Source organism: Sarcophilus harrisii, chromosome 3, assembly GCF_902635505.1.
Source record: "Sarcophilus harrisii chromosome 3, mSarHar1.11, whole genome shotgun sequence".
Taxonomy (NCBI): domain Eukaryota; kingdom Metazoa; phylum Chordata; class Mammalia; order Dasyuromorphia; family Dasyuridae; genus Sarcophilus; species Sarcophilus harrisii.
The window spans coordinates 117320817-117345049 of record NC_045428.1 but is presented as its reverse complement, the minus strand read 5'-3'; the positions used below and the strand labels follow the sequence as shown (position 1 = coordinate 117345049).

The 24233-nt window shown below is 33.3% G+C and overlaps 1 protein-coding gene across 5 annotated transcripts in view; it reads right to left on the bottom strand.

The window, feature by feature from the left end:
* The window catches only part of UCHL3 (ubiquitin C-terminal hydrolase L3), an 83785-nt gene that overhangs the window by 40783 nt on the left and 18769 nt on the right, over nt 1-24233 (bottom strand). For all 5 annotated transcript variants that reach the window (XM_031958495.1, XM_031958496.1, XM_031958500.1 and 2 more), the window contains exons 3-6: nt 16270-16398; nt 6981-7137; nt 6077-6162; nt 2187-2234 (exon numbers count right to left, since the gene is read on the bottom strand). In XM_031958495.1, coding sequence (XP_031814355.1) covers nt 2187-2234; nt 6077-6162; nt 6981-7137; nt 16270-16398 — 420 coding nt within the window. The remainder of the gene's footprint in view (nt 1-2186; nt 2235-6076; nt 6163-6980; nt 7138-16269; nt 16399-24233) is intronic.

Below are 24233 nucleotides of genomic sequence, written 5' to 3'. Positions count from 1 at the left end.
TGTATTAAGGTGAATTAAATTCTCAATTTATGATAGTAATAGGTTTTCAATATTATCTTATTAAGTACCCAGGACTCTGGGGAAAAAAAATATGAGGGAAGGCATCTGAGGCTCAGAAAAGTTAAGTAACTTGCCTAGAGTTACACAATAAGTGTCTAAGGTAAGATTTGAACACACCTCTTGAATGAGTCCAGGTAGTTTCATTATATCACAACATATTTCATATAAACTATGACTACTCTCAAATAAAATTCAAGTTAAATCAAATTATACTAAATCAAAAAATTATACATATACATTCACACATACAGTTCACACTCTCCTTTACAATACAAAGATGACAGTATTCATGGTTTGGCTGAATATCCTTGTCTATGCTCCTTCTATCTGCCAGCCTCTTCCAAGAATGCCCTTCCTCCCTGGACTTTTGTCTACCAAACTCTATTGATACTTCAAGTTCCAGCTCAAGGCCTTTCCCTATTTAAATCTAGAGCAATTTTTCTCTTTGCTGAAATTTTACCGCTCATCAGTGTAATTCATTTGGACACTGATTTATATTGTCCTTTGTCATTACAAACAACTATTTGTCTACTAGCTCTTTTCCATTCTCAACTCCCCCTCTGCTCCCAAATGTGTTTCTTAAGGCCAAGGGCTAGATCTTAAATTTCTTGGGTACTCGGTATGTGTTGAATTGAACATCTGTGAAAGCAATTTTACCACTTCAAACAAGAAATAAATTAGGCCATTACATTTTTTTCTTCCTCAAAATGATTCTGTGATAATTATAATAACTATCTGTATTACTATTAACCTATTATTGGTGAAAAACAAAAATTCAAAAAACTTATTTAATCTATTTAAAATTACATAAAGAAATATAAGGTGGAGATTACACATTTCACCAAGCTCTTATCTTCTGTTTAAGCTATTTAGATTTGACATTTTCTTATGCAACAAACCTATTTAATTGGTAAGAAGCCCAACACTGGGAAAAAAACAAAAAATGTCAAAAGCAATAGACCCCTCTACTTGAAAACAAACCCCAAGAAGTAACTCCCAAGGGTTGCAATAGAGAAGAACAGAAAAGGTCCTGGATTGAGAATTAGAAGACCTAGTTTCAATTCTGCCACTAACTATTTGAAGCCTAGAGAGTTTGGGTGGCTTGTCCAAAGTTATTTTTAAGTAACTTTGTATAAGTCACAAACTCTCTGGACCTCAGTTTCCTCATCTGTAAAATACAAGGCTTAAACTGGATAACCTCTAAGGTCCCTTCCAGCTCTAAATGTTAAGAATTCAGGACTTATACCCATAAGAGGCAACTAGGACAAATATTCAGATTTCTAGAAAATATCAACCTCCATAATGAACATTCAATGCCATATTTTTTGTTCAAGGGAAAGAGCTATTTTAATCCTACCTACTCAAAAATTGTATACTTATATGACAATTATGTCAGTCAATATATTGTTTTAGTTAGATATTATTTATCCTAAAAAACCATGTTTCAAAATGATATTTTTAAAAATACAAAAACAGGTTTCAGAAACTATTCAATTAGGGGGGAAAAAATGGTGCATCTTATACTCACATTGCCCAAGGCCTCGGAAAATTAATGAATGCTTCAAAGTAGATTTAACAATAGTAAGTCATATTTTTTGGTTTACAACTCACATTAGAGACATAATCTCATTTGTCTCTAATAATAGCTCTTTTGTATCCAACTGAAGGGATGTGGCAAGAGACAAGTATCACTACTAGAAAGCCCTACAAAGGTACCATATATTTGGAATCACCTTTCACATACAGAGAAGAAAGTTATATGCTACTTGGACATACTTACCACAGCATGGCAATCAACACGATTGGTATAATACAAATGGACAAAAAATGTGAAGTATGAGATGCCAAAGTATCATGCTGTTACTTAGAGAAGAGAGAAGCATGCACTTGAAATGCTTTATGAACAAATCTAAATGATGTAAGATCCTTGTGGTGTTCTACAGCTACAGTTCATATAACAAATCAATTATTAAAATTAATGATAATATAGTCAATAATTGGTTACATTAACATATAAAATTAGAAAAAAGGCAATTTTCTTGCCATTGATGGCAAGAGATAGTTAAGTTCAGAAGCTAAATTAAGATAAAAAATAGGGAAAGAATAATATAGGAAATATAAAATACCTCTGTCTGACCTTCATGGGCACTCGATTCATGAGTAACTCGAATTGCCTGAAATAAGAACACATGGCATTTATGGAACAATTACCACATTTCAGCTTTGTAAATGATAAAGATAATGTTAAGGTTACAAGACTTGTAAACAAAACTCAATCAGGGTAGGCATGGGAATAACTGGGGAATAATTTCATTTTGCTTGGTCCCAGGATGGAGAACTAGGATTAATCGATAAAAGTTGGAAGGAGGCAGATTTCGGTCCAACATAAGAAAACTTATGCTAACAACTACCACTATACAAAAAATGAAACAGTGCCTCATGATATATTCATAGAACATGGAGATGAAAAGAACCTTAGAACTATTAGGATTGTAGATCTACAACAGAGAGAGAGAGGGAGAGAGAGAGAGACGTTAGAGATCATGGAGCCAAAAGCCCTCATTTTAGAAATGAAGGAACTGATCCCCAGAGAGGTAAAAGAACTTCCCAACAATACAATTAATAAGAAACAGGGATGGAATTTGAATTAAGGTTCTCTTTCCACTGTACCATACTCAACCCTCTCATTTCACAGGTAAAAAAGTTGAAGCCCAAAAAAATAAATGATAAATTTGTCGTTAGGCAGAGGCAGGATGAATAAACTTGTTGGGTATATTCTAGTGGACATATCACATTTGCAGTGCTGGATGACCTCTGAAGACCTTTCCAAAAAATGTAAAAGGCTGCTTTATAGCATCAGACAAGTATCTTAGCTAAAACATTAGGTCATCCCAGACCCAGAGAAAAAGCTGTCTTGTTTGCTGGAAATCAGAAAAACTATAAAATCTTTAATAATTTTTAAACATAAGCAGCATATACTTATCTTACATTAATGAAATTACTTCTTCAACAAATTCATCTTATTCTGAATACTACAGCAGAGTTGATGGTGCTTATTTTAGACCCTACTCAATGAAACATAAGAGATGTGCTAATGCCAAAAGGACTCACCTCACTGTGTTGCATTTAAAGATAAACAAGCTATGCTCCAACACAGATCAGGATATATTTGTTCTTATAAATGCAACGTCATCAAATACCTCACAAGGGTAGTGGTGTAAATATGTGTTTCTCTGGTAATGCAGAATTTAAACTTTAGAGTTAAAAAGTGGCTCTTAACAGTAACTCAAGATTATTTACAAACTCCAGAGTGGCAATAAGAACAATAGATTTGAAGGCAAAGGACCTGAATTCTAATCCTGGCTCTGCAACTTACTATCTTCATGATCTTGGGCAAGCCAATTAACCTCTTTGGGACCTCTGCTTTCTTACCTGTAAAACAAGTGGTACAGACTAAATGATCTATAAAGTCTCACTGTGCTCTTGATCTTATGTAAACTCTAAAAAGATCTCTTCATGGCAATAACCCACCATTAAGTGTACTGTATCCCCTACGACAATTTTGGTCATTGTCACTTCTCTTTATTTTGAAAAAAGGAAGCAGAGGAAAAAAGAAATATAGAATGTGGACATATTTTGATGTATAAGATGTTGTATACTTGAATGTATACTTACGTACACCTATGTTTATGTAGGTGTCACTATTATATTAATTCATGCAAATCATATAAAAGAAAAATGATAGAAAAGAACATCAACAAATCACTTAAAAATAAACATAAAAAGACAAAACAGTTATAAAGAGGACATAGACAAGCAGGAAAAGTTTGGAACCACCATGTTAATTTGAACTATTAAAAACCATTTAAAATGCTTAGCATGCTATTTGCAGCTCTTTCAGAATTAAAAAAAAATCATAAGTGTGCTGGCATTCAGAAATAACATGATCAAATCAACACATTACTGAGTGCTTATTATGGATGATATGATAGGTTGGAAAGTCACAGAAGTAGGTCTCTGGACTTAAGGAATTTGTAATCTGTGTTAATAAGTGTTACTTTTCAGAAGGCAACACATACTTAATACTACATGATAAATAAGAAAATTCAAGCTCTATTAATAAATTCCAATATTAGTTGTATATAAAAAAAAGATTCAGTTTTAAGTTCCACAGTCACATAAATCACTGAAATACTGAAAAAGTAGAATTATATAATCCATTTTTCAAACAAAAACAGGAATAGTCTAGGAAAAACTGAGAATATATACTAATTAGGGAATTAGTATATGGTCTAATACCTGACTTTAAAATACCTGTTTCTACCTCTTTTCTACAGATAAGATATGAAATGCTACTGAAAATAAAGAATATTGTCAAGCATATATTTGTTTAAGGAAGAGAATGGTAAAAAGGAGAAGGGAAGAAGAAAATACTCATGTATTAAAACTTAATAGAACAAGCTACTTTTACATCCCTGTAATAGAGAAAAGTAGACTGGAATAATTTTTTTTTAATGCTAGATGGAACATGAAACAGTTACAACCCTCTAAGGTACTAGACTGGGTCAAAAATAAACATTTTCTGCAACACAGAACATTACCTATCACAAACTATTACCCACCCTTTTCCCACAATATACATGTATCCTTCGAAGAGGTCTGCAGAATCCCCCCTCCTCTCACTTCTATCCACTGAGCAGTGAGCATGAAGACTATTTCAGGATCAAGCTAAAGTGGTGCAAGAGTTCAACTGGTGTAGAAGAAGAAAGGTGACCAGGGGATGGGGAAGAGAAAGGGAGGAGGATGAGGGTAGGGAGAGAGACACGACAGAGGAAGGACAAGAGAAAAAGAGAGAGAGAGAGAGAGAGGAAAAGGAAGAGGAAATAGAGAGAGAGATAAAGACACAGAAAGACAGAGAGAGAGAAAAAGAGAGAGACAGAGACAGAGACACAGACAGAGGGAGAGTGGGAGGGAGGAAGTGTGAGTGTGAGTGTGTGTGTGTGTGTGTGTGGTAGAGTCAGGTTTAAGAAGAAGGACTTCAAATAAAAGCTTTGGGAAGATGGAGCTATACCCCTCAAGAACAGGTCTTGGTATTGATTTTTCTCCTCTTTCCTTTTTTTTTTTTTTTTTTTAAGATGCCACCTTAATGAAACTATGATTTACATTCTCTTTGGTGACTGCTGACTTATGCTGAGATTGTAAGGCACTAAAACCTGGTGGTCTTTTTCAAATGAACTGCTATCAAACCATGCTTCTCCCATCTTCTGTTTCTGATCTTTCTTCCTTACTCTCTTTTTCCTTGGGCCCCAGGAACTGGTCCACCAGTTTTATTTTGCATTCCTACCACTTGTTGCTTCCAATCAGGGTTGCTTCCAACTCTCCTTGGCCTACTGAAGAAACAGAATCCACAAAGAAATGGAATAAAAAGGCACCTTCTTATGGACCTTTTTCTTCCTTTTCTGTGATTTATATCCCACCAAAAAAAACAAAGTTACACCTAAATTATGGGCATTTATATAAAAGTAAACAAGTTTTAACCACATTTTAAAGGAAAATCTGATTCATGTTCTCTTAAGCACTATTACAGAAGTTAAGATGGGAGCTGTAGGGCCAAGAGCATCAAAGAGCTATAGTGTTTAGATGAAGTGTGCCAAAATGGGAAAGGGATAGGAATACTGCTGAGGTGACCAATGCTAGGACTGAAGTTGCCAGTAGCAGTGGTAAGGAGCAAATAAGAGAGAAAGAACTAGGAGTTTACCTTTCCCTCCTTCAATACCACCACCAATGCTGTTGCCTCAGGCCTTGACTTGTAGTAGTACCTGACAGTGGCCAGGGGAAGAGAGGAAAGGTGTATTACGCATGGCCATTGGTAGGTAAGACCAATACCTCATGAATATAGTTACAAATGATTTATACAGAAATATATATATATACACACACACACATATATATATATATATTGTCCTTTTGGAAGAATTCACCAATACATGAAAAATAATAATAAAAAGGTACTGACTTCATATTTTTCTAGGTATCTGGCTCTTTCTTCAGGACTCATACTTAGAGATTCTTCCAAGAATTTTTTCAATGTTGATCCAGATTCTAAAAATATTAAAAATGACAATGAGAAATTTCTATGAGCCTTTACTTGGAAAGCAGATTTAGCATACATAGTTGTAAAGTGGTTGAAGAATTCTTTTTTTCTAGGCTCCAGAAGATAAGAGTTAAAGAGAAAGAGATTTTAGTTCACTATAAGGAAGAAATTACCTATCAATTAGAGCAGTTTGAAAGTAAAATGGGCTACCCTATGAGATAATGAGTCAGTATTACTAGAGATGTTCCAATCAGGCAGGAAGTGAGAATGAATGATCATTTTAACTTTTAGATTTGGTGACGCTATTACGTGAAATTCTCTTCCTGTCTTAAATTCTTCTATAAGTAAATTGGGCAAATGAGCATATATTTTCAAAAATCTACTTTTAATAGAACATAAGCAAAAGGTAAAAATTTAATCACTAATATTGTTACTACTGAATATTAAAGAATATTAAACTATAGAGAACACATTGAAGAAGAAAATAGAATTCTAGGATAAATTCATCATACCACCTTTTTATGTTATCCAGAACACTGCTTAGTACACAGTAAATGCTTAATAAATACTTATTTCCTTCTTTCTCCCTTTAAGTTGTTCTTTTGAAAGAACATGTTTATCTGTAGAACTTTAGAAAGGAAAAATAAAGTGATGTTCAAACACTGACTTCCCTTTTGCAAAAAAAAAAAATTAGAAAAAGAAAAAATACTATATTCTAACCACAGTTCTAAGTTAGAGTAAAGAAGAATTAGAGCACCACCTACTGTTCAAATCAATCAATTTAAAACTACAAAGAAAAAAATACCAGGAGGGAGAAATTATTTACCAAAATTCATTTTGTCTTTGTTGTTAGCAATAGCATGGATCAGTCCAATTGTTCCACAGGCATTACTGATGGTTTGCTTCATGAAATATACTGATTCTGTGACGTCTTGTCCTTCTGATTTTATTTTTTCTTCCTCTTCTATTCTGAATACTTCATACTATTGTTTTGTTGTTTAAAAAAAAAAAAGGAAAAAAGGTCACCATTCTATAGATAGAAAACAATATTACATTCATGTTAATTTCACCAGTTATTTCTATACCATGGATTAATAATTTCTTGAAACAAAATTAAGATTCAACTCCCTATTACACTCAAAATGTAAGAGCCTAAGAAAGCTATTTTAAACTTTTAAAAAATAATAAAAAATTCACACATATTTTTAAAGTTAAAAGTTAGCCTTTACAGAATTAATCTAAAAAAGGGGGGAAAAAAAGATCAATATATAGAGAAAAATTCAGGAACCTCTTCATTCCTTGTTGCTACTAGTAAAGTTAAGTAGTGACCTTTAGTAAATGACAAGAGGAAAAGTTAGAAATAGAAAAAGAGAAACAAGAAAGGAAGAGAAAAGGGAAATTGAAGTACATATGGTAGGGAGTGAAATAATGTCATCAATTGGCGCAGGTGCAACTCAGCTTGGCCAAATATCATTGACTAGACTGACTAGAGAAAATCTGAAATGCTGATGTTAAACTTATTCTGCATTAACTTGTTTTGTCCAATCAACTCTTCAGCAAACTACAGAGAGGGAGAAAAGGGAAAAGGGAAAAGGGGGAAAGGGAAGGAAAAAGGAAGGAAACAAGTATTCATTAAAGTGTATAATATGTACCAGATACTATGCTAAATGCTTTACATTGTTATTTAATCTCATAACAATCCTGAGAGGTACAGAATATTCTTATATTCACTTTACAGATGAGGAGACAGAGACAGAAAAAAATAAGTGACTTCCAAAGTCACATGGCGATTAAATGTCTGAGGTCAGATATTAATTTGGGTCTTCCTGACTCCAAGCTCAATGCTCTATCCACTATGCCATCTACCTACCTTATCGTGAGTACCTGATGTTGAGAGCACCCTAATTTAACCAAGATATGACTGTCATATTAGAACTGTTTTTCTCTCAGAAATTAGCATGGTACTTTGAAAACAAAGCTTAAGAAACATTAGGTGAACTAAAGTTGAAATTCCTTGAAAATACATATATATACCATTTTATTGAACATCATCATCATCATCATTACTGGCTATATATACATATCACCTAAAAGAAAAATTTTAATGTTGTGATATTATAATGATAAATGTATGCTTTTATAAATAAAATGTTTAAGTTATTATACTCTTAACAAGTAGTTTTGAAAGGAAGAAACCTAAACTATAAACAACTATATGAAAAGCTCCTTCAAACCATTAAGTGCTGTGAATTAAAGCAACCCCAAGATTCCATTTCATACCCATCAGATATTCAAAGATGACAAAGAAAATGACAAATGTTAGAGGAGAGAAGCTACAGGAAAACACACCAATGCAGTTAGTGGAGCTATGAATTAATCCAGTCATTCTGGAAAGAGATTTAGAATCGTGGTCCAGGAGTACCAAGCTATATCATATCTTTTGGGTAAGTTATAGTACAAATAGGCCTATAACCCAAAGAGTTCAAACAAAGGAAAAGGACCTCTATCATACATCCAAAGATATTTACGGAAACTAAGGGAGTGTCCATTTATTGGATAATGGCTAAACAAGCATGGCATAGAAATATTATGAAATATTGTTCCTCATTGAACACAGCAACAGCAAGATTATATGACAATTAATTCTGATAGACTTGGCTCTTTTCACCAATGAGATGAATCGGGCCAGTTCCAACAGACTTGTGATGATGAGAGCCAGCTATACCCAGAGAAAGGACTATGGGGACCAAGTATGGATTACAACATAATAGTTTCACTTTTTTTTTGTTGTTTGCTTGTGTTTTGTTTTCTTTCTCATTTTTTTCCCCTTTTTTGATCCCATTTCTCTTGTGCAGCATGATAATTTGGAAGTATATATAGAATTGCATGTGTAACATATATTTGATTATTAGGGGAGGGAGTGAGGGAAGGGAAGGAAAAAATTTGGAACCCAAGGTTTTGCAAGGATAAATGTTAAAAATTATCTATGCATATGTTTTGAAAATAAAAAAGCTTTAACAAAAAATAAAAAGTCAGAAAAGAAAGAAATATTGTTCCCTAAGAAATAACTGTTTTGGAGAAAACTAGGAAGATTTACAGGCAAGGAAGTTTTACTCAGCTGATCAATGTGAGGTTGTTGAATATGGTCCTACAACAGCTAAGTAAATGTCCTTTTGTTAACTGCTAAATCACCTACAGGTTCCAATATTTAACATAAACTATCAGAGAACTGATCCAATTTAGTCCTAGACCAGAACAGTAGAATGCCTATTTCAGAATCCTAAATGATTTAAAAATACTTAAGAAAAATATTTCTTTTTGAAGAATTTTCTTAAGTTGAAGAATTACACAAGTCAAAGGACAAAGACTATTAATGAGTGAGATTTCCAACTAATTCCAAGTGTTCCAGTCATCCTAATCTAAGATCAACATAATCTAAGTGGTGAAGATGACTTCAGAATCTAACATGGAAATTTTTCAGAATCTCAACTCAAAGGAAATGAAAGGTATCTTGACCAAGTTATTTTCTTCTTTATGTTGAGAGAAATTTCCAAAAGTTCTCTTAAAACTAAGTCTAAAAAAAAGTGTCATGCTCCCTTAAAAGTTGAAACCTTTTTTCATTTACATTTAATAAGCAAGCTATATTCTCAACATAAGGAAGGACTCCTCACTAAGTAAATTGTCTACAATTAATGAGGTAGATTTTCTTTAGATGAATACATAAAGCAAATTTTCAAAATATGTTTACAATCTCTAAAATTCAAAAGATCCCTATCAAAGTGTCTTAAAACTAGAATGGAAATAATTTTATATACTTAATAGGAATAAAAACCAATTAACATCTCTCAATTGTATTAAGTATAATTATTAAAGAAGTTTATTTGAGGTAAAGAAGATTATTTGGAGATTTATGTCTACTTTCCTAAAACCAAGACCTCTGAATTCTATTAAGGAAGGCTCTGGTAGAAGAAATAGTCCCATAAAATTAGGCTCCTCTCAGGAAAAGGACTCAAGCTCAGAGGGCTCTCATCACTTCCTAAGCTTCTGAATTCAAACAGTCTTAAAAATTCTACCCCAGTTCTCTGATGCTTGACAGATGGAAAACAATTGGCAGGTGAGATAAGTGAGCTTCACTGGACTGAATCAACTCAAGGTGTCCTCACAGTAACCTTGTCAAATATCCTCCTGCTACGGGTAAGTAAATCTAATGTTAATTTTTGAAAGATCTAAGAGTGTCTGTCTCATTTTGTTCCAAAAACGGAACATAAACTACCAGAGCACTGGTCAAACACAGAACAACTGGAACAATTGGTATGATCGTGCAGGACTAGAAATGCATGATATTGCTAAAAGAGAGCATGGGCAATGCAGAGCAAAGTGAAACAGAATTAGTTTTTGGGAGAAGGTAGCTTGCTTTCCTGGAAATAAAAGGATTAGCATAAGTGTCCCCCAAACTCTAAAGAAAAAGAGAAGGCAGAGACCTATTATGAAGAAGACTTTGTATTCGTCCCCTGACTCTTACCAATGAAGCTCCCAGGGATGTGAAGTCCTGGCTGATGGCCAGGGAACACTAAGTGGGTGGTGATACAGTTAATTCTCCATGGCCTGCGATGAGGATCATTGACTATGCAGTATGTGCCTTTTCTACAGTCTTGATGTTCCTGGTACAGTTGCTGCTTAGATAGTTTTTTTTGTTTGTTTGTTTGTTTGTTTAGTTTTGATTTTGTTTTTGTTTTTTTGAAAGAATTTACAATGAAATTTTTTAAAATATGCAATTGCCCACCACAAAAACTCAGGCCTTGGTTCTTCCTGGGATCCTCCCAAATTCAGTCACTCTTTCAGGGAACTGTTTCAGTTTTCCTTCAATCGATCCTTAAAGAACATTCACTATCTTCCTCAGAATGTTCAGACTTATTTTTCAAAGAATATTTATTATACAGGGATAGCCAGGTGGTTCAATGGATAGAGTGCAAGCCTAAAGTCTGAAAGACTCATTTTCCTGAGTTCAAATCTAGCTTCAGACATTGTCTAGCTATGTAATCCTGAGCATGTCACTAACCCTGTTTGCCTCAGTTTCCTCATCTATAAAATGAACTGGAGAAGAAGTCAAACCATTCAATTATGACTATCAAGAAAACCCCTCATAAAAAGATGGACACAACTGATACGAATGAATGAACAACTCTTTCTGAGGCACTGTTAAGCAACTTGGAAATAGACATACACATACCAATAGATGTACATATGCGTGTATGCACATACTCACAGATCCACATAAAAATATAAATTACACATACATATAAAAGTTTCCTGTATTCAACCAACTTAAATCATACAGTTCAATTTAATTTCTAAATGTAATGCCCAGAACTGAACACAATACTCTTTCTTGCCAAGACCTAACAAAGGTACAAAAGTATATCAAGTTTGTCACTCTCTTAGTCCTAGAATCTCTGTCTTTGAGATCACAATAGCTTTTTTAGTTTCCACAATACACTATGGACTCACTGAGCTTGGAGGGTACAATAATCTCATCTTTTTCCAGACAAGTTATTATTTCCTCAATATTATATTTGAAATCAATTCTTTGAATCCAAATTTACATTTATCTCTACTGCATTTTTACTTTCTTTTAGCTCTATATTCATTTTTATATTTGCTTTGACAAGTTTTTGGTCTGATTACACACAGAAAGGTAATATAGGAAGAAATCTATCAATAAAGAATAATTCCTTATCTGATAATATATACACAATTTTTACTGCATTTTTACTTTCTTTTAGCTCTATGTTCATTTTTATATTTGCTTTGACAAGTTTTTGGTCTGATTATACACAGAAAGATAATATAGGAAGAAATCTATCAATAAAGAGTAATTCCTTATCTGATAATATATACACAATTTTATTTTGTGTGATGTTATTCAGTTTTTACTACAATGAGCACTTTACAAGCTTGAAGCTTCTGAATCATTTATAAAACTTCTAATCCATATTTTCCATATACATTTTGCTGCCTTTGCCTAAAACATTCATATCTTTGCAGTAAAATCATATAGTATTAAAGTATATTTTACTTAGTTTGGGGGTCTTATCAAGTTCTTAATAGGATTTTTTTACTTCTTCATTCTCTGAAACATTAGCACATTGTAGTTATTTTCATGGCAGTCTTTTTGTAAATATTTAGCACTATAATTTAAATAATCTAAGAAATGATGTTTCTTGCTACATTTGGACTTAAAACAAAAACAAATCCCACCAAATCCTTTGTTTACCTCTGTTAGAAAGAACTTGTCATCATCTAGATGTTTTTGTTGGAAGATGACCCTGGTGTTAACTGCTAAACTGTCTTCAGAAAAATTGTAAAACTTTCTTCATGACTGTAATTTTCTCTTTAAAACAAAAACCCACTTTTAAAATATTTTTCTGACAGTGAATTATAGAATGCTACAGTCTCCAAAGAACTAAAATTGAGGTTTACCCCAGAGGCAATGGAACATAATACAAGAGCCAAGAAATTATGAAGGAGAAACAGAATAAAAGATGTCATCACAGAAATGTGAGTTAAAATTAAGATAGAACAGTTCTATAACAAGCACAAAGGTTAGTCAAGAGTCTCTGTGCTCTGTTGGCATTCTTGAGATGTCAAGAGAAGGTGACAAACAGCTTGCATTAAGTGGAAGCTCTGTGGTGAATTTATAGCACATTATGGACAAGAGTTGTACAAATGGGTAGGATAGATAGGTTGTGATGTCTAATTCTGAAGGGAGTAAGTTCATAAATAAGACTACAGCTACATCTAAGCATATTTTATATGTTATTAGACCCAATATTCTAGCCTGTCAAAATCTTTTAGTATTCTAGTATTCAAGGTGGTAGCTTTCCCTCTTTGCCTTATGGCCTCTGCTCACCTGGGAAAAAAATGTCAAATATGCCTTTATCAAGGAAATGGATAAAAATAGGATGAAATATAGAAGCATGCCACTAAAGATATCTTTCCAAGTCAACATCAAATCACTATCATTCAATCTGTTCTAAATCAACAAGCTGTATTATTGTCTAGTTCATAGCTTTTCATCTTTTGTACAAAAAGAAATGAAAATGAATGCAAATTATGAATATTGAATAATACACCAACTCATCAATAACTAGAGAACAAAAAATACAACCATGAAGGTTCATCTCATAACCATCACATTAGCAAAGGTGACAAAAGATTAAAACAACAAATGTTAAAAGACCTATAAGACAGACACACTAATGTACTAACACAACAATTCTGGAAAATAATTTGGAACTATCCTAGAAATCACTGACCTATATCTACTTTTTAAACTTCTGAGGTCCCTCAAGAGGATTGAGGAAAGGAAAGATCTATTCTATTTAAACATACACACCTTACTGTAGCCCAACTTTTGTAATAAAAAAGAAATGGAAACAGTGGGTAAGCATCAACTGCAAAATAGGAGAACAAAGTATCCTATACTAAAATACTGAAATAATATTGTGCTATAACAAACAACAAATATAAAGAAACTTGGGAAGACTTTATGAGGTAATGCAATGTAAAATAAGCAGAATAAAAAGAAACTTTATTCAAGGACCATAACAACATAAAGGAAAATAACACTAAGACATTAGAACTTCAATGAATGACCAATTTTGGATTCAAAGGACTGATGATGAAATGAATCTTTCAACTCTTGGGACAAGAAATGACAAATTCTAGGGACAGAATGAGACACACAACACACTGATGTTTACTTCATTGTTATGAGAAAGCTTTCTATTACTTCAAAGAGGGACAAATCATTGAAAAAAATGACAGCACTTTTTAACTAAAAGAAAGTTTAAATATTTTTAAAAGAACAAGAGACTTCAAAAAACTTCAGTAAATTCAGAATTCCCCAGAGAGACCAATTTAGTAACACTATCAAAAAAAAAAAAAAAAAAAAAAAGACAATGGTTAGTCTAGCATGACCTGATTTCTTGTTTTCCATCTTCCTTTTTACATGTCCACTAGCCATCTCTTTAATATAGTCTAGAACTTTGCCAAGAACCAGAGTAAAACTAAATGTTATACAACTTGTAAATTATACTTTTTCTTTTTCCTTTCTCTTTCTAAAAAAAAAATAAAAAATAAATCAGGAAAATATTAGTCATTCTCTCCACTCCAGTCCTTGGCCCAATTTTTTTTTCTTTCAAAAACCACTGACAGTGGCTAAGTTGCCAGTGGTATTCACCAATTCTTTTATTAACAATCATCTGGGTCACTTGTGGAAAGAACTCGATTCCTCTTGTTCCATATACTTTGTGCATTTATATCTAAACATCTGGGTTTTACTCCAAGTGTCTTTCTTGGACACTACCACATGTGAACTTGTGGATTTCATCCTTGCTATTCTTTTTCCTCTACTATTGCTACTCTGTGAAGGGTGGATTACTTAGGGGATGCAGAATCATTCTTTTCCCGTATGATTACTCTTAGGAAATTCTAAGAAACAACAAAAAAGAAATAGCAGTTTCAGTTTAGTTCTTTAAGTAAAGAATTGCTTTCTTTCTAATTGCTAAGGATCTTCTCAAAGAAGAACAGATTAGATTGCATTCAAGAAACCAACTATGTATGTGTGTGATGTTCTCTTGGAATCCAGACTTTACGCTTGTTTGTTTTTCTCCACCTACACTTATTTCTGCCCACAAGAATCCCACACCTGATATCTCTCAGAACTACTCTACCTTCATGGTCTTGATCTCTAACATTCTCCTGTCTGACCACGACAACCTGTCCTTTCTCCTCCCACTCGTTTTCGCTTTTTCTTTCTCACTGTGAATACCAACTCTTTGACTTCTCATAATTACTTTTATATAAGTCCAATTTTGACTTCACTTCCATTATTCAACTAATATGATCCCCATAGTTAGACATCTTAAGGTGTTTTTCTAAAATTTTTCTTTCACTATACACTCCTCCCTTACACAGCCACAACCCTTCATGAAGTTTACTATCTATTTATTCTGATTCTAAATGGTTCAACAGAACTTCACTGGAAAAAGTCAAAAAATTACGGCAAATGTGCCTATTACAAATGAATGCTATATATCTAAACTTCTCAGTAATTGTTTCTTCTATAGTAGATGTTATCAAAACCTAAGCAACCATTCCAAACTTTTTTTTCAAATCAATAGCTAGGCTGGTTCTCCTCCTCCGCTTTTCACCTTACTATTATATTGAAAAAAAAAAATCAAGGTTAAGGTCCTTCAAATTCCACATTCTCTCTCAAAATTTCTCTGTATTCCTCTATAGAGAAAAGCTCCCTGCCTCCTTTCCAAGACTAACCCCATTATATATATTAATTCCAGTCTCTATAGAACTTTGTCCCAATTTTTGTCTTCCAATTTAAACCTTCAACTTCCTGTAATCTAATTACCACTACAACTCCAACAGAAACACTTTGAGAAGTCACCAATGATCTCTCAATCAGTATTTTTCTTGGTCCTCCGACTCCTTGATTGATTCTCCAGTTTTGGATTGTTTCTTGGTTTTAGCACATACATGGTAAATATAGTACAGAATACGTTATCAAAAATTTGAACACAGATTTGAAATCTATAAAATTACGATTTTACATATGATAAAAATGACCCAAAAGTTAAAAAACTATTAAGGCCCTGGGTAACTTTTCTAAAACTGTATGTTGTAGAGATGGTGTCCACCTGGAATTAATTTTCATATGTTCAAATATAATAGCTGATATTTACATAACATTTTAAAGTTTACAAAGCATTTTATATACATTCTCTCATTTAATGTCCCATTTCTATGAGTTATTACAAATTATTGGTCCACACTTTGCAGATAAGAAAACTGAGGTTCACAGAAGATAAGCAATTTGACCATTGTCACAAAACTAGTATGTATCAGAAGGAATGATGTGAACCCAGGTCTTCCTGATTTCAGGTTTCCATTCTATCCCATTACCACATACTGCCTCTCAGAAGGATAATAACTGCTAATTTTAGGAAAATAAATGATATCTACTTTTTAAAAATAGTTTTAATTTCTCAATAAAGAAGCATTTTGTTTTGACCATTACCTCTGTCATAGATAACATTTACCTTTTCTGTAATTGGAAAGAGAAGTAATACTGCACAAACTGGTCGTGGCACCATGCTAAGGAGTTCAGGTTCCATACCATACACATCAACAAATTGCCAGTTGGGATGTAGACCTAATTGTTTAAGAAACTGTTAAAAAAGGGAAAAAAAAGTATGTTATTAATAGGAAAATCTTCAAAAAAGTACTTAAACTTTTAAGATCATGAGTTAGGCACTGTATATAATAGAAAGAAAGCTGTTCAGCTTCACACATCCCATTGTATCCAAAACAGTAGCATGTGGGTATTTTAGGATGAGCTAGATGAATGAAAATCAAAATCAATTTTTACCACCATCAACAACTTACCAATTTGTATTATGCATCACCTTTTTCTGAATCATGCTTTAAATTACATTTAAAACCTAAAAAGCTTCTCTCTCTAGAACATTTAAATAATGTATTGTGATAGTAATCTGTTAAGTTTTTCCCTTCTCAAAATAAGATAAGGTTCATATCTCAGCTAATATGAACCAGCTGGCTAATCTGGGACAAATTACTGAATTTCTCTGGATCTTAGTTTTTTCATCTGTCAAATGAAGAGTATGTACTTGGGGCATATGTATTAAGATGAAAAGCCTTGCTATAGATTTTATTTTTGTTTGATATTTGATATCAAATATCAAAATATTTATAGCAACACTTTTTTGGGGTACCAAATAACTAACAATATGGATTTCCTTCAACTGGGTTATAGATGAACAAACTATAATAATATGAAGACAATGGATGTTACTGGACTGTAAGAAACAATGATTATGAGGAATTCAAAGAAACATGTAAAAACTAATAAATAGAACTAGGGAAATAATACATAAAATAACTGCAATAAAAAAACTGAATATTATACATAATTATCACAATTTTCATCACAAGATATGATTAATATACCTTCTTCCTTTTTGTTTTTTGTCAACCTAAAAATTCATCCTAATCCTCTTAGTCCTGAAATCCTCTCTCAATCACCAGCTTGTGTATTAACTTTATCCCCAACATTTTCAATATCCTAGTTTTTCTCAAATTCCACTACTTGCCCCATCCCCTGCCCACTGAAGGTATTCAAGGATGGTTGATTTTTTTTTTTTTTTTTTTAAGTAAGTACCTATCAGGTAATAAAAGCAATCTAAGGACTACAGAGAGAGAGTAAAGAGCAGAGGCTACCACAATATCCTAGAAGAGGCAAGGTTCTCATTAATTCTGCCCCCCCAATTTTTCCCTCTTATTAAGAATCAGATCCACAATAGAATTTCCTTTTATTGGTTTTCCACCTTTTGAAAGAATTGTCATTCATATAAAACAAGAAATTATCTGTTTTGCTTTGAGCAGAGGGATCCAAGAAATATCCATGACCCCCCTTTATTTCTATGTCATTTCTTTGTGGAATGTTTCTAATCTGGTTCTTGAACTAATCAATTTGCTCTTTCTATGTAATGTATAATACACTCTGAATTACACAATAGCTGGTTTTTCTTCTGTGGTTAATTTCACTGAGATGATCTCCTTTCTTTTATTAATATATAAGCATCTTGGGCTACTTGTATTTTTCTCAGCTCTGTTCACGATTCATTTTTATCAGGTAAATGTACTAGTATCCTCTTCTGTTCAATCTTATGTTGTAGTATTCTTCCTAATATTGTATCTAGTCTTCTCTATGACAACAGGACTGTCAGATTTTTCGCTGGAAGTTTTCTCCTCTTTGACTTTTAATTTAATTTAATTTAATTGTCTTTCTGATTAGTTTCAAAATGATTTCTCCCTCCCCTCCCCCCTTCACCAATATTTGAAATATGTTCCATTTCTAGCCAAGGACTCATCATTTCTATATTTTAAGCTGTGCTCCAGTAATCAAAATCCCATTTCATCTATATTACTTATCAAAACTTTTTCTACTTAAACTATTTTCTGAACTTTCTTCATCTTGACTGAACTTTGTATATCTATCACTATACAAGTTCTGTTTGTAACTGCTCTCATTTGTCATTTTTGTCTCTCCTTTAGGATGCTTCTCTTAATATAACCAAAAACAACATTTACCTTTTGTTGACATGTCACTTTACTGATTCACACTGAACTTATTGTCCATTAAACTATCAGATTTTTTTAAAGGGGACTATTATCTGGCCATATTGTAATTATGAAGTCTTACAGTTATTTGATTTAATGTCAGTAAATTGATATTGATATAATATCAGTAAGAGTATTTACTCTATGTGGAATCTAGATGGGGATAAATTGGGAGGGAAGGTTAGGAAGACCGCCAAAGAAAATCACTTAGGACTTAGAGGGCTAAGTATACCCAAATTACAAGGACTCTGATTTGCATTGCTGAAAGGTGTTCTAAATCACTTTTGGTCAGAGAAATGCAAATTAAGATAACTCTGAGATACCACTACAAATCTCTCAGATTGGCTAAGATGACAGGAAATGATAATGTCGAATGTTGGAGGGGATGTGGGAAAACTGGGACATTAATACATTGTTAGTGGAGCTGTGAACTGATTCAACCATTCTGGAGAGCAATTTAGAGCTATATCCAAACAATTATCAAACTATGCATATCCTTTGATCTAGCAGTAGTTCCCAAAGAGATCATAAAAGAGGGAAAAGAACCCACATTTGCAAAAATGGTTGTGGCAGCCCTTTTTGTAGTGACAAGGAACTGGAAACTGAATGGAAGCCTATCAGTTGGAGAATGGCTGAATAAGTTACGGTCTATGAATATTATGGAATACTATTGTTTTGTAAGAAACGACCAGCAGGATGATTTCAGAGGGACTGGAAAGACTCACATGAACTGATGCTAAGTAAAATGAGCAGAACCAGGAGATCACTGTATACAGCAACAACACTATTATACAAAGATCAATTCTGATGGACGTGGCTCTCATCGACAATGAGATGATTCAGGCCAGTTCCACTGGCCTTGCAATGAAGAAAGCCATCTGCACCCAGCAAGAGGACAGTGGGAACTGAATGTGGTCCACTGTAGAGGGTCACAGAGAGTGGAGGAACTTTCAGTGAGGTATAAGAACTTTTAGCCAAGAGGGAACCTGCTAACAATGTCTGGTGCAACCCTTGGAGGGTCTCAGCCTTTCAAGTTAGTCAGGGGGAGTGACAAACTGTGTTTCTACTTGAAGCAGAGACACTTGCACTAAAAGAGGCATTTAAATAATAATAACAGGGTGCTTATAGTTAATACATGCTCAGTGTGCTACGGTGATAGTAATTTTACTAAGGTAGTTAGAGCTGAAAGAACTTGAAATAAAGGGATTCCATATTTGACCATCTATGTGGGTCTCTGCCTCATCACTCCTCCACTAAGACCAAGGACTCAGGCTTGTCCTGAGATCTTTCAGAGACCTAGTCCAGATGGTGTATTTTGGTACCACAGCGTGGGGGCTCTAGAAAGCACAGTACAGACCACAATATAGTATTTTCACTTTTTGTTGTTTGCTTGCATTTTGTTTTCTTTCTCATTTTTTTTGATCTGATTTTTCTTATGTAGCATATTTGTGGAAATATGTATAAAAGAATTGCACACGTTTAACATTTAAAAAAGTATGAAAAAAAGTTGACAATTAAAAGTTGAAACTTGTTTTACCAATCATAGCCATACACAAAAGGAATCCCCACTATAACATCATTCAGTCTTTAGAAGATCTCTAAGGAGGTAGAATCAACTTTCTGGGAGTAGCTCATTTAGATTTTGGATAGCTCTGATCAATAGGAAGTTTTCCTTGATAACAAGACTTAATTGGCTTTTGTGAAGCTTATAGCTATTACTCCTGCTTTGGTCCACTGAAGTTAAACAGAACAAAATTAATCCCTCTTCCACATGATAGCCCTTCAAATACTTGAAGACAACTACCATGTTCCCATTTCAGTCTGTTCTTTTCTAGGCTATTTATTCTAGGCTATTTTCTAGGATATTTAGTTCTTTCAGCAAATCTTCATGTATAATGAACACAAAGTTTTAGCTATCTTGGTTGCTATCCTCTGGACACTTTCCACAGTTTATCAATATCCTTCTGATGCCAAAAACTCAATTCAAATGAGATCTGACAAGGACCAGAAAAAAAAAAAAAAAAAAAAACCCTCTCTTTCTCAAAACTATGCTTCTTTTACTGCAGCCCAACATCTAAATAGCTTTTTTAATTAAAAAAGTATTATTAATATTAAGCTGATTTTGGTTAAAAAGCCATTTTAATACCTATCTTGGGGATGGGAGGAATAGGTATTCTAAAAAGCATGGCAAAAAAGTTATCAAACCTATATTCTTAAAATACTTTTAAAAAAATACATTACCAGATCACTTTGGTAATTAATTGTTATTTGAAATCTGATAAAACAATTATTCAAGTGCAAATGTTGTTTTATTATTTTCCTTAATATTCTTTTCAATGAATTGTTATTACTATTGGTATGAAATATTAGATTGATATTTAGATTATATAGAATTAAATCTAGAAACCTGTGTAATAGTAATTTTAGAAGATCAAGATGAAGACATAGATTTGCATCAACAGATTCAGTTTCCTTACTTACTAGAAGTTCCTTACTCTAATGACATCACAGGTACAAACAACAACAGAAACATCTCATTATTATAACTCCTGATTTTCTGCAGGTAGCTGAAACACTGAAATGGATAGTTCTCATTCTAAATGTCTCTATTGTTTTTGACAAATTTCCTATATATTCAATATGAGTTATGTTTTTAAGTCAACTTGTAACTCCTTTCAATTTTGTAATTTAACTCTTTTCCACTAAATAAAATAAACATTAATTTTGTTTTTTACTCACCCATATCTGTCTTTTCTATTTTTTCAATCCAGACTATAATCTACCACTTTTAGAAAAGGTGGTAGAAAGGTAGAAAGATTCACTGTTCTACCACCTTTAAAGAATAGGAACTATCTGATGTTTTTTTCTTCCTTTCCCATTCATTTTCTCCAATGTGCTTCCTTTAATTAGATATCAAAATAGTCCTTTAATTCTCTTCTATGAAACTAGGAGATAGATGTCAATCCATTATATAATTTTGACAGTAATCCACTCATTTTAAAGGGAAAAATGTTAAATCAGATCTACTTTTCTACTCTTCTGATTGCCATCTTTACAAATAATTTGAATATATTTTAATTCAACAATATTTATTTATACTCATCAAGTAATTCTACCTTTTTAAAGAACTATTTGTTTTCATGTTTTCGCTCTGCCCTTTACTGTATATAAATTGGATAAATCAGTTTGTTTCACCTGAGCCCCCATTTTCCTCAGTACACATTGGGGGTTGAGGATAGACTCTAAAAGGGAACAAGCATTTATGTGATTCCCTCAATATTTCTTAAAATAGCTTGAACAGAAATCACTTTTATTGTGGTCTTTGTATACTAAGTGCCTTGCATACTATCCTAATAAAAATTAGTATTGATAAATGCTTGCTAAACTGAAATTCTTGAAAAATAATCAACAACCACTTATTAAGGACCTAACATGTACCAGATAAAATTAGTAATACCCTTGCTCCTTAATGGTTTTATATTCTAGCAAGGGAGAAAGAGGCACATATATGGGTATGCATAAAACACATATAAAAGATGGGTATGGTACTAGCAGTTGGAAGGTTCAGGAAAGTTCTCACGCAGAAAGACTGGTGCTCGAGCAGTCCTGAAAAAAACTCATGTTTCGAAGGATAGAGACAAAAAGGAAGGACACTGCAAGCATAGGAGACAATCAATACAAAGATACAGAGACAGAAAATAAAATCTCATTGTCTGAGAGATAGCAAGAAAGGGGCATGCTGATTTAGATTGGCATCAGGTTGTAAATTTTAACAAGGAAGTTTACATTTGATGTTAATAGCAATAAGGAGTCACTGGAATTTCAGAGGGAGAAAGTGTGACATAGATCTGTATGTAAAGAAAACCATTTTGGTATTTTTGAAGAGGATTGAGTAAGAAGATGTATTAGGACACTATTGCAATGATCTAAAGGAGATGTGAGTAGGGGCTGAATAAAGGAGACCCATGAGAGACATGGAAATAAAGATAGCAAGATTTGGCAACTGAATATATGGAAAGGTGGCATGGGGCAGTTTGTACAGGGAAGACAGAAAGCACCATGGAGGAGTACTGCAAGTAAAAATAGGCAGTGATGTGTTGGAAACAGGAACCACAACTGATAATCATAGGGGAGAGATGGGACTCTCCACAGAGCCAATCATATGTGAATACAATTAACTATTTAGAAAAATAAAAATAAGCCTAAATAATAGGAGAGATGGTTGAAGTACAATATAAAAAAATGGCAATGCTAATGAAATAAATTTACAGATTCAGAGGTATACCAAATATTATGAGACTAGAAAAAATAATAAAATGCTTAAGGATCATAGTGTATTCTTCCTTGTTTCATGGATTATCATGGACAAAGAATGCATCACCTCACCAACCTACTACTGATAAGCCTCTTGGTATTTAGCAAGGATAATATGCTAAACAGCAGACACACCGTTCTTAAATTTATAATTCAAAATCTTCCTAGATTTGTAGAACCCACCAAGCGTTACACTTTATTGTCAAGGCCTCTGAAATACTAGTTTATGCCACAAAAGGACACGAAAGTAGGACTTTTGTGGAGGCTGGCCCAGTCCAAGGCAGTAGATTAGCATCTTTCTTTAGAATATAATACATCTCAATGAATTCATCTCAGCTATGAAAACATTCTCTTCAGTTATTAACTTTGGAGGCTAGAGTCTTTTTAATGGACCTCCACACTACCCTTCGGACTGCTAAAAGATAATGTAATCATTGTATATATATAAGGTTGAAAAAGACCTTAGATAGAGTGACTACCCTCGACCATCAATGTGTACTGAGGAAAGTGGGGGCTCAGGTGAAATGAACTGATTTATCCAATTTATATACAATAAAGGACAGAGCGAAAGCATTAATTCAGCACTTCTAGCTTCAACTGTCAAGTGTGTGTATATATTTTGTGTAGGGGGGGAGTGTGTATCAAAAAAATGGCCTCTGGTAATCCAAAAATTCTTAGAAGAGTAAATTTTCACAGATCTTTCATAACATGAGAGACAGCATAGAAGAGAGCTGACCTCAGAGTCAGAAAGGCCAGGGTTCAAGTTCTTCCTCTCATGCCACCTGTCACCAACTTTCAAGTGCCTTAGGTACCTCTAAGATTTTAAGCTAGAGAAGGTAGCAAGCTATATTGGCAGAGAGAATTTGCTTAGTTAGGAGTTCACTGTATCAAAGAAATTATATTTATCTCTTTTTTCACTTATCCCTATTTCAAAATATAAAACCAAGCAAGAAATAAACACTTAAAAGGGAACCAGTTTCACAAGGAGCTCATGATTGATAATGATCAAAGAAGCTGATGGTGGCATTCATCATCATAGACATGGGAAGGTAAAGAGAATAAGGTAAAAAGAGAAATAGGCAGAGAAATAAAGTTCTACTGTTATATTATCTACTTTTCTGGTAAGATTAAGATTATACCAGAAAACATGAAATAAAGAAATTGAGTATTTCTCAAGAGTCAAGCACACTTACAGAGTTAAGTGAATTCTTGTAAGACAAAAAACAGGAGTTATTAAGTAAGCTATGATATTCATCATATATAATTAATAAGTTCTGTGGATTAAAATACTCATATGCAGATTCTCGTTGCAATGTGGCATAGTGGAAAGAGTATTTTAGTCCTAATTCTGACAATATGTAAATTCAGACCAATCAATATCTCTGGGACTCTACTTTTTTTCATTTGTGATATAAGGGACTTGAACTAGAAGTTAACCAGATACAAAATGACTGTATTAGAATAATATCCAAGTACCTATAATTTAATTCAGTGGTTAAACAGTTTATAAAAAATTGTCTGAGAAAAGACATAAAATTTACTAAAGAAT